Raw genomic sequence first — 14,818 nt, 5'->3', positions numbered from 1 at the left:
TTTACTGACAAAAAGTAATGCTGATTTGAAGCACTCAGTTGTCTTTGATACAAATACCTGTAGATAGCGAGGCCAAATCCTTAAAGCGTTGCTATAGCAGTATCAGTGTTGCTGCAGGCAGAACTGTGAAATTTCACAGCATTGAACCAAGTCATTGTGGTTAATTTAATATAAGAGTAGAGAATGTTCCCTCTGCAAAGTAAATTTTCACCTGTTCTAGTAAATGATTTTTGCTCACACATTCTTGGATTGCAGTTTTAATTAATTCACTAATCTTGGAAAGCGTTTACTTGCAACAGTATAAAAATATTGCTTAGAATGGTACAATAAAATTTCATATGTCAATTTTTTAAGATATATATTTGTGTTCGGATAATTACTATTAATACTGGTGGGCCACCCTAGAACACCCTTTTTATAACTTTTTTGATATCTAAGAAAGCCTCATTTTGGAAAGCAGCTGAACAATTGCTCACACAGTCTGCCTGGATGTACAGATGTGGATAAATTTGCTTGTACTCTTTCACGAAAAAAAAAAAAAAAAAACACTCTGAAATAACAAAAATAATGCCCATTCAATACATAAAAAAAGAACAATAGATTTTGTTTTTGATCTATGTGTCTATCCAATAAAGCAAATAATGGCATGGACAAAAATGATGGAAACCTTAATGCCCTGTACACACGAGCGGACTTTGACTGGACTGGTCCGACGGACCGAACCCGGCAGAAAATCCGACCATGTGTGGGCTTCATCGGACCTTCAGCGGACTGTTTCTGTTGAAAATCTGACGGACTTTAGATTTGGAACAGGTTTTAAATCTTTACGTCGGAACTTCGCCGGACCCAGTTCCTATTGAAAAATCCGCTCGTTTGTATGCTAGTCCGACGGACGAAAACCAACGCTAGGGCAGCTATTGGCTACTGGCTATGAACTTCCTTATTTTAGTCCGGTCGTACGTCATCACGTAGGAATCCGTCGGACTTTCGTGTGATCGTGTGTAGGCAAGTCCGTTCGTTCGAAAGTCAGTTGGAAGTCTGTCAAAAGTCATTCGAAAAACCGTCGGAAAGACTGTCGGACCTTTGTTGCCGAAAAGTCCGCTTGTGTGTACAGGGCAAAACACTTTCCTGGTCAGCCTATAGCAGATTGATGGCTGGGTGGTACTTTCCTCCTCCGGAGTTGACATCATATGATGTCCTCTCAGAAGGCACTGCGCAGCAGCGCAATCTGTCACCTGCTATGTCCACCGGACACAGCAGATGACTCATCACTGTACCAGCTCGCTGAAATTCACTGGTATAAGCGATTATGTGTAAAAAAATAAATACATCCTTATCACTTTCCTACAGTAGTACAGTGTTGTTATGGTAACACTATATCGCTCTGGTCAGTGTGTAAAAATAAAAAAAATAAATCGTAACCAAAAAGCAACAAAAAAGTAAAATTTTTATTTTATTTTGTTTTTACACACTGTCACCAGTTAGTGATTACCGCCACATCAGTTATATGGTAAACTGTACTGCACTGGTAACAGTACGTAAAAAAAAAAAAAAAAAGAAAGAAATTGTGAATGTTTTTTTTTTTTTCTTCATTTTCCAAAACATTGTGGCAAAAGTTACAACTTCAAAAAAACTTGCAGTGCCACTTATTAAAAACCCTGGAATGTCTACTATCTAAAGAGGAGTAATTTGAGGGATGTTTGTACTGTTCTGCTGTTTCCCGGCCTCAAGAAATGAAATAGGCTAGCAGTACACCAGGACTGATCGATTTTCACACTGAGGCCTTTTTTCGAGCGCTGGCAGCGTGAAAGGGCTCGGGCCATCAGCGCACCCAGCCCGGTGGCAAAAACATGAAAGCGCTGCAAAGAAGCTGCTTGCAGGACTTTTTTTTGACGCCCTGCCAGCGCAGCGCCCCAGTGTGAAAGCACTCGGGTTTGCAGATGAGGCTTCTTTCAGGCGCTTTACAGGCGCTTTTTTTAACGCTAAAGCGCCTGAAAAACGCCCCAGTGTGAAAGGGGTCTCAGTGTGAAAGCATTTGGGCTTTCACATTGGTATTGCAGATGAGGCTTCTTTCAGGCGCTTTACAGGCACTTTTTTTAACGCTAATGTGCCTGAAAACCGCCTGAAAAACACCCCAGTGTGAAAGGGGTCTAAAATTTATAAATGAAAGGTTATTTATTTGCAAAATTTTATAATAAACAAAGAAAAGCGTGTTTTATTTCAGAATGTTCTGTCTTTTTTTGTTTATTTAACAATTGTATTGGATATAGTGGAGAGGGATTAGAACCCCTCTCAGTTTTTATTGCTGCTTGTGTTCCCTTTAAGGAGATTCTGCATTCTATTTGTCCTGTTTACTGTTATCATCGAAAGCTAGAAAGTAGAAGAAAATCCCAAATTTTGTGTTGTCCCGAGAAAAGTAATAGAGGGGAAATCTTCCAATGGGGACAATAATTCAGGTGACCTGGGGGCCCACAAGGGATGCCTTTAATTTGCAGGGATTTGCTCTCACTTCCTGTTTGCCTATGGCACAGAAAGTGAAGGGAAATATCCACAATGGGACACAGATAGGGAAAAAAAAAAATCTTACAGAGGTTATAACCCTCCCTTGCTCTATCCAAAATTTAAAAAAAAAAAAAAAAAGTTTTTTATAGTTCTACTTTGAATTAAACATTTAGGCTGGGTTCACACTATTGCGAATTGGATGCAGCTTTCTCCACATCCAATTCGCATGTCAAGAGACTGTGACCGGCTCTCAATGAAGCCGGTTCACACATCTCCCCAGCGGCTCTGGTGCGAATTGCACAGGGGTCCTGTGCGTCTTTTGGTTCATTTCAGGTCCGAATTCAGCCCAAAATTCAGGCTGAAATCGGACCTGAAACAGTGCATGGAGACGTCCCGGACTCCTGCTGTGAGTCGCTGCATTCTCAAGTGTGAACCCAGCTTCAATGAGGGAAATATGTAGGCTGCCACTGCCAACCCGATCTTCTGACATTTCTAGTTGTGTGGTAGTCACGTTGACCCTCTGGCTTTCAAGATTTCTATATCAGTGACCAGAAACATTTTCAGATGGAGCTGAGTGATTGCAGCTTCCATTTAAGTTCTATTTCTATTAGGAAAAGGTGAATGCTCCTGATCCTAGCATTACTACCTGGTAAGCCACAGACCTGAAACAAGCATGTACTTTGCAGGTTCCATGATACATAAAATTGTACCAAGCCAGTGACGTGAGGTATGTATTCTTCTTTGTAGGGACATCTTTTATCCATATCGGTACTGAATTTGCTGCGAAGAGAAATATGCCTGACCTGTGTAAATCAGGAAAAATAAAATATAAGGACACTGTCATTTGTACTCATATTTGTCTTTTATTATTACCATTGTTGCTGTTGCAAATGTTACAGACATCAGCAAGCGCTAGCAGAGTAGATACATCACAACAAAATAGCTTGCAAATCAATCAAACCATTGCAGCTGCATCGCAGATAAAAGGAGTCAGCGACCTGTGACAAAGGTCAGAGGAATTACATTCAATAGATGTGCAGTATCAACATTCCAGGCTCACATAGATTTTTTTTTTCCTTTTTTAACATTTGCTGTTTACAAAGAACAATTGTTACAAATACATTACTAGACTTTTCCCAGTGATTTACAATAATTTCTATTCCATCCTCTTTACAGAACAATAATACATCTGCATATTCTAAGTACTCTGCTAGGTATGTACAAGACCGCCAGCTGGCGTCACTGTGTAAGAAAACAAAAATAATAACAATTAAGAAAAAAAAGTATTACCAGGACAGCAAATACATTTTTAAGACTAGCTGACCCAACCAGAGGTCAAAAAAGGTTTATATTGCATGACTACTGGTAATAAAAAACATTAAAAATGTCTTCCTAGGCTTAGAAACTAATTGAGATATTGGAGTCAACATGTGTGAAGACTGTCCGTGCGTATTAATAATTACAGAGGTGTACAGCGGGCTCAACTTGGAATGTGTTAAATAAAAGGGGTAACTATATTGAGTGTAGGTTGAAAGACAGTTGTTCTTGTGGTTCCTGCGGTGCTGTGCTTCTCTGGGAGGGTGCAATGTTCCTTGTGCTCTTAATGTTATACTACTACAGTGAATACCAAACTGAAATGGCCACTTGGAGGATGGTGATATGAAAAATGCTTCCTGTTGGAGATGTACTGTTCTATTTTGCAGACATCATTAGCATAGAGGTTTTATTTCGGAATGACTGTTTTTGCTTTGTTTCCAACCTAGCTAAAAATGGAATGTTATGATTTACAGTGTGGTGGCTTTATTCTTTAAAGAAGAACTGGTGGATGTATTCTTTAAAGAATAAGACAATGACAGGGACATTGTTTCTTTCTATAAAATAGATTGCACAAAAGTGGATTTTGCCACACTCACCGACAAAAGAGGAATGCACATAGGCAGTCAAATTGAAATAGTTGACTTTTCAGCATAGGGTGCTAAAGCTAATATCTTTTAAAAGATTTGGGTGTAATGGCTTAAGGTAACAAGGTTGGTACCGAATTGGGATGGGTTGCTGTAGGTTAGAATGTGTGTTTTTTTTTTTTTTAATCTAATGTTGAGAATAATCATGTTTTTTTTTTTTGGATGTGGGTCTTGTATTGCAAAAAAATAAATGTTTTTCAATAAATAAAATATAGATAAAAAAAAAGAATCACTGGTTGGTATATTTAAAGAACAGGACCTTTATGAAATTTTTAAATTTCATATGGAAGATGTCCACTTCAAACTGTATCTCCGTAGGACATTTGTTTTGCTCTGCCCAGAATTTGCGGTAGTACAGCAAAGAACTGGGTCTGTAGCATGTCAAATGTCAGTGGAAGTCAGTCAGGGCAAGACATGCTAGTTACATGAAAACAAAGGGATAAGAAATAGGAATCAACTATTTATTTTAAATGTAAAAAAAAAACAAAAAACAGCAGGTCCAATGCAGGTCGGAAGTAGGGTAACTGCAGGTCAAATGCACCTGTCATTGAATTCTAAATAATTTCATAAGCACCTCAAACTAAAGTCACAGACAAAAGTCCAAGGCTGTCAAGTCAGCCTGCACCTAACATTCTTGCTTTCATTGAAGACACACTTTGCCCATGCAGGTGTCTTTGCGAAGGCCCACTTTGACTCACTGATACTCACCCTGCCAATGCTCCCCCTCTACTCCTTTATCCATCACCAATTGCTTGCTCCCAGAGACTGTCACATGACAGAGAGAGTGACATCACTGTTCTCCCCTTGGGATTTTATTGCTGGCTGTTTGCAGAGGAAGAAGGAGCAAGGTAGAACTGGCAAGGCATCAAAGTGCAAAATCTGGTGTAGCTGTGCATAGCAGCCAATCAGCTTCGAACATCAGCTTGTTCTATTAAGCTTTGACAAAAAAAAAAAAATGGAAACTGATGTTTCTGCACCAGAATTTGCATTCTCCAGTTTTAGTAAATCAAGCCCAATGACTTTACTCTAGTGGACTAGGTGTCTCCTAATTAATATATAATGCTGCAGAAGAATGAAGCTGAACTCAAAGTGTCATATTAAACCATAACATCAGGTCATATTGCACACTCACCATTCCTGAAAAAACAATAGACAGTTGTAACTAACATTTACTATAAATGGTCTCTTAAGTCCTGTAAACTGAAAGTCCAGAAAATGATGGTCAAGGTAGATAAATATTGGTGCATTATCACGTGGACATCAGATTACAGAGAAGCCATTATTGACCCTCAGAGTTTGTCTTTTGCCGTTTTCAAACCAATTATGGAAATGAAAACAAATTGAGCAAGCCATTAGAAATATAGTACAAAGCAAAACAGCTTTATCCGTTTCTATTCTACCTTATTATTTGAATTCGCCAGTCTTTAATAATTATGCTCAAAAGAATGAATGATACCCTAGGTCCCACTGCATGAATACAGCCATAAGTGGTATTTGTTTTTAATGTCATGTATGAAATTAATTTGTTCTGTAATTTTAATGGAAGAAAAGGAGAGACCATTATTTTTTATTTGATTCCAATGTGTTGTCTGGTGTCTAAGAAACGTCTGAAGCCTATTCCTATTAGCATTGTACATGCTGCTGTAGTAAACAAAGAATGAGGTCCTTTTTATCCGTTAACCATATCACTTCCATACATCTTCATAACAAAAAAATATCTTCATAAATAAAATACTGGATTTTTTCCATGTTATTTGGTTAGAATTTAGGAATTGCAGCTTCCTATAGTAAACATACAGGTAAGTTGTTTTAGGGAATAAAAACTGCACACATAAATGGGAACTTCCAAGAAACATATTAGGACATATTTTGTATGTCCCCAAATAAAAATAAAAAAAAGTTACGATTCCCAAACATGTAACACATGTTCTAATAAATAAATAAATACATTTCCTATTGTGTTCATATTATAGTTTTCAAGGCTGCATCCGCTTTCTAAGAACTAAATCATAATCCCTGATATACAGGAAAACAAAAAATTATCTACATCACAAAATAAATATTAATTATGCTATCCGCATGGTATATTAGACCTAAAACAAGTCATGTTTTACATTAACCGATTAGTCTTATCAACCCACTTTACACTAGGCTGACATTTAAATCTGGGTCCAACAAATACAGTAGTGGAAGAGACAGATTTTAGTTGCCCGGTATTACAGTAAATGAAGTCCTTTGCTACTTTGCAGACTGGCAGATAAGAACTATGAAATGGCAGCCTTTTTCACATAAGGACTTGATCTGCTTAACAAGTCATATATGTACTAACCAACAGTGGCAAACTAGGTCTACATATTCAAGAGGAGGCAGAACATTTTAACCCCATGTAAACATAATTGTAAATTGAGACAACTTATGTCAATGTAAAAGTAAAAGCTGCACCATCACAGTCTAATGCTGGCGATAAACCCCAGGGTTATCAGGAAATTTCAAGAGCTTTAAATATGCTTTTGCTTTCAAAACCAACTAAATGGATCATAGCAATCTGCTACCAAGTTTATGAACACATCCACAAACAAAGGCCGTAGAGGCAATTCCACCCATTGAATGGCTTTATTTAGGTAACAGGCCACTCTCACAGCACGAAATATAGCTGATGTTTGGGGCAGACCTAAAATCCATGGAGGTTGGTAGCTACCGTTACGACAGCAGTCTATTTTCTTGCTATCACTAACAATTTATGGAAACCATTGCCTTAAAGCACTTGGTTGTTTTTGAAACTGCTGAAACTTGTTAAAACTGCTTAAAAATTGAGTGTTTGGCCAGCATTAGGGCTGAAGAGTTGTGTCTATATCTACGTATACTGGTTCTACATCAGTAACATTTACAGTAGGTACATTTAGTTACATCTTTGTTTATATCTGCTAATTTATGAGACAGCTTATGTGTGCCGTTACCCTGAATACTGTAAGATAAGTCATAGGTGTTTCCAAGAAGCTCAAGCTGTGGTATCTACCACCGAAAAAAGTACCCTGTGCAAAAATACGACATACCTGTGTTAGAGCTCTTGGACAGTTTGTACTGCATGATGTAAACAAAGTTGGCTGGAAACTATTTCAAATCTTATTCACTGCTCCAGAACTCACCAGCCCCCCCTTACCGAGACAAGGTAACAGCAGAACCATGTAAATACAATGTAAACGTAGTAAAAATGGAAACGAATGTATTCTGACATACAAAGGCAAGTCTGGCAACTGTATAAACTGACTGTATTCTTAGATAGTTTTGAAATGCATACACTTGTAAAGAGAGCTTGAAAACAAAAATATCCCTTTTCCAAATGCATGGGCCATGGCAAAATCCACCCACTTTTGTGCTCTGCTAATAACAGTTTAAAGCCTGTTTTGAAAAATTAAACATTCTGCCTAACAGCAGACAGTATGGCACCTGGTATTAAAACCTTTTATTCTGCCCTCTGGGATCTATGCAGGAACACGCTCACTCTGGCCTTTTTATCAAAAATGCTGTGATTAGCCTCTGATAGGTTCCCATGGGATAGTAAGATGGTTGTTCAGGTAGGGCATATTTCCCCAGAGGGTGCTCAAAAGTCTTCAGGCTCAAACTTAAAGGGATTGTAAAGGTAATCATTTAAAAAAAAAAAAAACATGTCATACTTACCTGCCCCGATCCTCCTCTTTTTGGGTCCCCCGCCAGTGGTCCTGGCTGCTCCCCCATGCCGAGTGCCCCCAATAGCAAGCCTCTTACTATGGGGGCTCCCGAGCTGCACTCCTGTGAATGGACATTATTATGTGGCTCAGCCCCCCTCCTCCTTGACTCGCTGGCTGTGATTGACAGCAGCAGGAGCCAATAGCTCCTGCTACTGTGTGGGCCAATGAGGAAAGAGAGACCTGGGAGAGCTGCTCTAATGCACATCGCTGGATCGAGATGGGGCTCAGGTAAGTATGAGTATTAAGGTAAAAAAAACCTTCTGCCTTTAGAACCACTTTAATTGCCTGCTCTTAAGAAGGGCTTTCAGTTTTAAACCATTCAGGGCTCATTCACACCACAATGCACATAAAAATACACAGAAAATGCTTTTTAAAGCATGTTGACGTGCATTTTTTGTGTGTTCATTTGCATTTTTAAAATGCATTTATTTCGGTACAGGCCGCGTCAAGTTTCAAAAATACAAATGTTGATATGCGCAATGCATTGTCACGCATTTTGGTGTGCTGTACTGCGCTGCATAAAGATGCAGCATGCCTACATTTATCCTCAATGCAAACCAATGCACAGCTGTTGTGTGAACAGTGGATATAGGCAGCAGGCAATTGTTTTTAGAATCTCCTTGCATTGAGCCTGTGTTGATCAATGCAGAACAACGCAGCTCAACACACCTGGTGTGAACAAGCCCCTTAAAAAAAAAAACGAACATGCTTGCTTGTAGATGCTCATTCCCATTGCCTGGGCACTATTTTTAAGGGCAGTTGGGAGTCATTATTGACTTGGAGAGTTTTAGTTAAAGTCAATCCATAAGGACTGCTTACTGTAAAGTTTAAAAGGGTTTCATCTCCATTTTAATAAAACTGTGAGTGAAATGGTACCCTTTGTAAACCAAGGACTTAAAATGTACTGTATTTCCCGTGTTTGTTCAATAACACAGTAAGAAATGATTGAATTACTAAATAAGTTACAGAGCAAATAAGCTGGCATTATCTGGGATTTAGTGAAAATTGTTTGCTCAGCAAACAAAGTGAACTAAGCCAGATTCCAACACGTATATGCACTGTTGGATGTTGATGATGAGTTATGTTTAATGGTGGGGATTTTTAATAAGGAAGCAGACATGCTGGTTGAACAGCACCTGTTATTTAAATAAATACTTACTGATGCAGGATATTTCAATTTCAAAAGTGCTTTAAGACAGTGAACACAACAGAAGCACACAGAGTATAATTTGTAGATCCAAGGCAACCCAGAGTTTCATGCACAACTTCCAGAGTTGTATCTAAGATCCAGTCCTGCTACTTTACAACTGTGACACATGCATTGAAGGCTCTTCCATAAGACGCAAGATTAACTACTGGCCAGATTTAAATGTGAAACTTTAAGTGCATAAGAAGGAGAGGACAAGATCACTAATAGCAGAAGCTTGGTCTTCACTGAAGTGACTTGTTGTCACCCAGCCTTTCAGCAGGATGCATTCTAGGACTCAAAGTGGTCCACATGGACTGTAAGGTGTTCCTAGCACTGCAGCTATATATTAGTTGAATCATGACTGGAGCACAGGCCTAAAAATAGATTAAACCATTTTATAAAAGATGTGGAATGTAAAACAAAACACGGGCTGAAACAAAAATGAAAGTGAAGTAATTCTTCTCAAGATGTTTTTGCAGATGCAGCACTATAACCACAACCACACTTGAGGAGAACTGTGCTCCATGCATGTGTGACGAGACAGCAATGCTATCAGATGTAAACTGGTTGCTCTTGTGCCGTCAGCAGTCGGTACATGGCTGCTGGCATAGTCTTCATATGTATCTGTTGAGGATAATAATTAAAGAAAAAAAAAAGAGAGGGAAGAAAAACACATAAGATTATATTTATAGAAGAATACACAACAGCTTACATATCTCTAGTGGTATTCGTATACCCTCAGTCTAACTAAAGGGCCGGTACATACGGGAAGAATATTGAGCGTTTAATTCGGTTGAATTGATGATAGGCAACTCCTATCCTCATATTGATTAGTGGTTCCAAATTAATAATAACTACTGCAGTAGGGAACAGACACAAAAGATACGCTCAGCATCTTTCCAAATTACTGTTCTGCTTTATTATGACGCAATTGAAGGTTTTTATGCACATGATTACGTAGGTATCACATTGATATTACAATTGTACGTTTATGGTAACAAGGGGCGTTACATAGGCAGGCTTATTCTAATCAGGACTCAAAAGAATGTAAACATTTACTGAAAACATTATTAGTGCCGTGTGCACAGTGAGGGCCGTGTGCAATACATACAAAATACAATACAATTATATACAGAACTTACAAATTTCCATTACAATACAAACGACCGACATTTGGCCCATGTATATGTCTGACAGAGGCTCCTGTCGAAGGGGTATGACCGAAAAAGGTCTACCAATCAGCATCTTATCAGCAAATGGCTGAGAGCACTGACAGGTGTGTTATGGCGGGGGGGGGGGGGGGGGGGGGGGCGGTGACAGATCACCCCGGTGTCAGAACACAATAGCTCAGAAAGGGAGATCGCTATACTAACATTAGATTGTTAGTACAGTGGCTCCTCCTGAGTTCTTCAGTTTTTTTTGTCAAGGCTGCTGAGTTGAACGAAAAGAAAACTACCGGTGTGTACCAGGCTTTAGATGTGTGTATAACTTTTAACTAGTTTTTGGAATACTCAGATTGTCAATTCTGTGAATCTTAGAACACAGCAGCAATTCAAAATCAGTAACATATGTTTATACAGTACTAAGGATGGGCATATACACAGTATATGTGTGCTCTTAAAGCAGATGGGCACAGAAGTTATTATAGGTGCCTGGTTTTAGAGAATACAGACAAGTTCACTATGTGGACTACATTGGATGCCATAAGCCCATAATGAGTACTAATTAGTATACACATACATTTTCTAAGCTCTTGGAAAATCTTTGTGACTAATCAGTAAATATCCTTTTATTCCTAGACACGAGAACATAAAATTTACCACACAAGCACAATCTGTGTGTAAGATCTGAAGAAAGCGCGCAGCTCGTTGTAAGAGCAGCAATCTCTACAAAACGAGATATGTCACTACTCATCACTGTCCAGAGCTGTTCCTCTATGGCCACCCTTAAAATTCAGCTTTTAAAAATCAAATATTCTCATCCATCTGCCAAATCTTTTCTGCAGCTCCCAATTAAGTAAAAATGATACATCTGACCCATCTTGTCGGTTTCTACGTTCTGACCATGAAAACTTACTTCTACAGCTGACAAGAACACTTTCTCATAGCAGCTTCTCACCAACTAATTTTCTCTAGCTTGAATAATAACAGAAATTTTAATCAGGGAAGACAGGGACACGGTCACTTAGACCATAGAAAAGTGTCAGTCATTTCACGGAAGTCTAATAGATGCTGATTTTCAGGGAAGGTGTTACAGCAGAACAAAAATAATCCTAAATTTCTATGCTATGCTATCCTATGCTATGGCTATAGCATGGCCATGTCCTGCTAAAAATATTTTTGGAATGTATGTTTATTTTTGTTTAAAAGGAGTACAACAAAATAAATAAATAAATAATAACAAAAAAAAAGGCGAATGTGTATGTGATAGTTTGATAAGCTATTCAGTAAGTAGGAACATTCATTACCTCGCCAACTGCATTGGAGAGAATGTGAACTATCTTCTCATGAGGAGTTGCTACAACACTCTGTCCATTGATCTCAATGATGCGATGACCTACTCGTACACCACCTCGCTCTGCGATCCCACCTCGCATAAGGCTGCAAATCTGCAAATGAAAAATCGCTGTATAAGCAAAATTAGGCTCATTTTGTAGGGGATGTTCAACTATCGGTCTGTTTGAACTAGGAAATGACAGAAGTGCCCCACTAATCACATGCCATGAAGAAAAAAAACAGTTGAAAGTTTAAAACTGACTGTTAGCTGTGGGGAACTACTGACACACTACTAAAGACAATAAGCCCAAAATATGAATGCTTTGAAGTTATAAAAAAAAAAAAGTTCACTTACACAGGAGTATTCTAAATATTTTATTCACACAATAGAATATAGAGAACATATCAAATGTTTAAACTGAGAAAATGTGTCATTTTAAGAAAAAAAATTAGGCAATTTTGAAATTGATGGAAACAACACATCTCAAAAAAGTTGGGACAGGGCAACGAAAAGCTGGCAAAGTAAGTGGTACTAACATGAAAAGCTGGAAGAACATTTTGCAGCTAATTAGGTTAATTGGCAACAGTGAAGTAAGATGATTGGTTATAAAAAGAGCATCTTAGATAGTCAGGGTCTCAGAATTATAGATGGGCAGAGGTTTACCAATCTTTAAAAGCTGCATCTATAAAATGATCTAACAATTTCAGTATAATTTTTCTCAACGTAAAATTGCAAAGACTTTAAATATATCATCATCATGTACATTACATACTGTAATATCAAAGGATTCAGTGAATATGGAGAAATCTCTGTGGTGGACAAGGGCCAAATGCAATATTTGATGCCTGTGATCTTGGGGCCCTCAAACAGCACTGCATCGTAAACAGGCAGGATTCTGTAAAGGATATAATTGCATGAGCTCAGGAATGCTTCCAAAAATCACTGTCTGAACACAATTTGCCATGCCATCCAAAAATGCAAGGTAAAGCTCCATCATGATCCAGAAGTGCTGCCGTCTTCTGAGCCGAAGCCCATTTAACCCTTTCACTGCCAGGTCTGTACGGTGTACAGACCTACAGCACTGCCTCTGGCTAGGCCCATATGCAGTACAGACCTCATTCCTATTTCTGATATAAGCTCATGGTCACTAGTAATGATAATATTGTTTTGATAAACATTTGCGCAAATATGACGAGGCCTTAAACATTAATAGCACCTTCTCTTAATTCTACTGATCACATGCTTTCAGAAAATATATAGTTTGGGGGTCTTTTATAAACTCTGAAAGCTATATGACAAATTTAAAACTTCATATAATTGTTGAGAAATTTTTTTGTTCGATTTTCACCATTTTGCAAAACGGTGCAAATTAAAATTTACAAGTATTTGTTATTTATTAATTCAATACAGTTTTAGCTTTTATATTTAGTAGGAATTCTGTAAAATTAGCTGTTTGTATTAGGGATGCACCGAATGGGTTTTCTGGGGCCGAAACCGATACCGAAAAAAAATCTTCCTTGATCACGAAAACCGATACTGAAACAGCACCGAAACCGAAAGTGACTGTTTTCAAAAATAGGATTTTTTAAAACAGCTTACCTGTAAAATCCTTTTCTTTCGAAGGACATCACGGGACACAGAGCCTCAGTAATTACTGATGGGTTATATAGGTATCACTGGTGATTGGACACTGGCACACCCTATCAGGAAGTTCAACCCCCTATATAATCCCTCCCCCTTGCAGGGATACCTCAGTTTTGTAGCCAAGCAATATAGTGTATTAAAAGAGGGGCGGGACCTCTGTGTCCCGTGATGTCCTTCGAAAGAAAAGGATTTTACAGGTAAGCTGTTTTAAAAAATCCTATTTTCTTTCTCGAACATCACGGGACACAGAGCCTCAGTAATTACTGATGGGATGTCCCAGAGCAATGCTACCTGAGGGGGGGAACCACGACCAAGTAGGGTTCAATCAGACCTGAGGACCCTGTACCGCTGCCTGCAGCACACTACGCCCTCATGCCTTCTCACATCCACCGCAATATCCTCATGCCTTCTCACATCCACCTGATAGAATCTGGTGAATGTATGAACTGAAGACCAGGTTGCGGCCTTGCAGATTTGAGCCATAGAGGCCTGATGATGCCCTGCCCAAGAAGCACCAATAGCCCTTGTGGAATGTGCCTTGATCTGAAATGGGGGAACCTTCTGTTTCAAACCGTAAGCTTGAATGATCAACTGTCGAATCCATTTAGAAATGGTAGCTTTTGACGCTGCCTGTCCTCTATTGGGACCCTCTGGCAGCACAAACAAAACATCAGTCTTGCGGATCTGAACAGTTGCCCCTAGATAGGCCTTAACTGCTCTTACTACATCCAACGAATGTAGAGATCTCTCTTCCGGAGAACAGGGATCTGGAAAAAAGGAAGTTAGAACAATGTCTTGGTTTAAATGAAAATCAGAAACCACCTTCGGTAAAAAACTAGGATAAGGGCGTAGTACCACTCTATCCTTGTGTATAATCAAATAAGGCTCCTTACAGGAAAGAGCTGCTAATTCTGATACTCTTCTAGCAGAAGAGATGGCCACCAGAAAAATTAACTTCCTTGTCAACAAGACCAAAGGAATCTGACTTATTGGTTCAAAAGGCTGTTTCTGTAACACGGCCAGAACCAAGTTCAAGTCCCAGGGGTTTAGGGGCGCTTTAAGCGGAGGATTAAGGACGCATCACCCCCTGCATAAAGTTTCGGACCAAAGAATGCGAAGCAAGTGGCCGCTGAAATAATACTGATAAAGCAGAGACCTGGCCCTTGATGGTACTCAAGGCCAGCTTCATCTCTAATCCTAATTGTAGAAAATCAAGAATTCTACCTATGACATATTTCCTGGGATGCCAACCTCTGGATTCACACCAGGTTATATAAGCTTTCCAGACTCTATGATAA

At 38.9% G+C, this 14,818-nt stretch overlaps 1 protein-coding gene across 3 annotated transcripts in view; it reads right to left on the bottom strand.

The window, feature by feature from the left end:
* Positions 1–3,345: 3,345 nt before the first annotated feature.
* APBA1 (amyloid beta precursor protein binding family A member 1) overlaps positions 3,346–14,818 on the bottom strand; it is a 235,614-nt gene continuing 224,141 nt past the window's right edge. For all 3 annotated transcript variants that reach the window (XM_073634619.1, XM_073634611.1, XM_073634626.1), the window contains 2 exons: positions 11,848–11,988; positions 3,346–10,004 (listed from right to left, as the gene is read on the bottom strand). In XM_073634619.1, the coding sequence (XP_073490720.1) occupies positions 9,933–10,004; positions 11,848–11,988 (213 nt within the window). In that variant the 3' untranslated portion in view covers positions 3,346–9,932. The remainder of the gene's footprint in view (positions 10,005–11,847; positions 11,989–14,818) is intronic.

This window comes from Aquarana catesbeiana, linkage group LG01 (genome assembly GCF_042186555.1).
Source record: "Aquarana catesbeiana isolate 2022-GZ linkage group LG01, ASM4218655v1, whole genome shotgun sequence".
In the NCBI taxonomy this organism is placed as follows: domain Eukaryota; kingdom Metazoa; phylum Chordata; class Amphibia; order Anura; family Ranidae; genus Aquarana; species Aquarana catesbeiana.
Note: the sequence above shows the minus strand (reverse complement) of the source record. Positions and strands in the feature narration are given on the sequence as shown.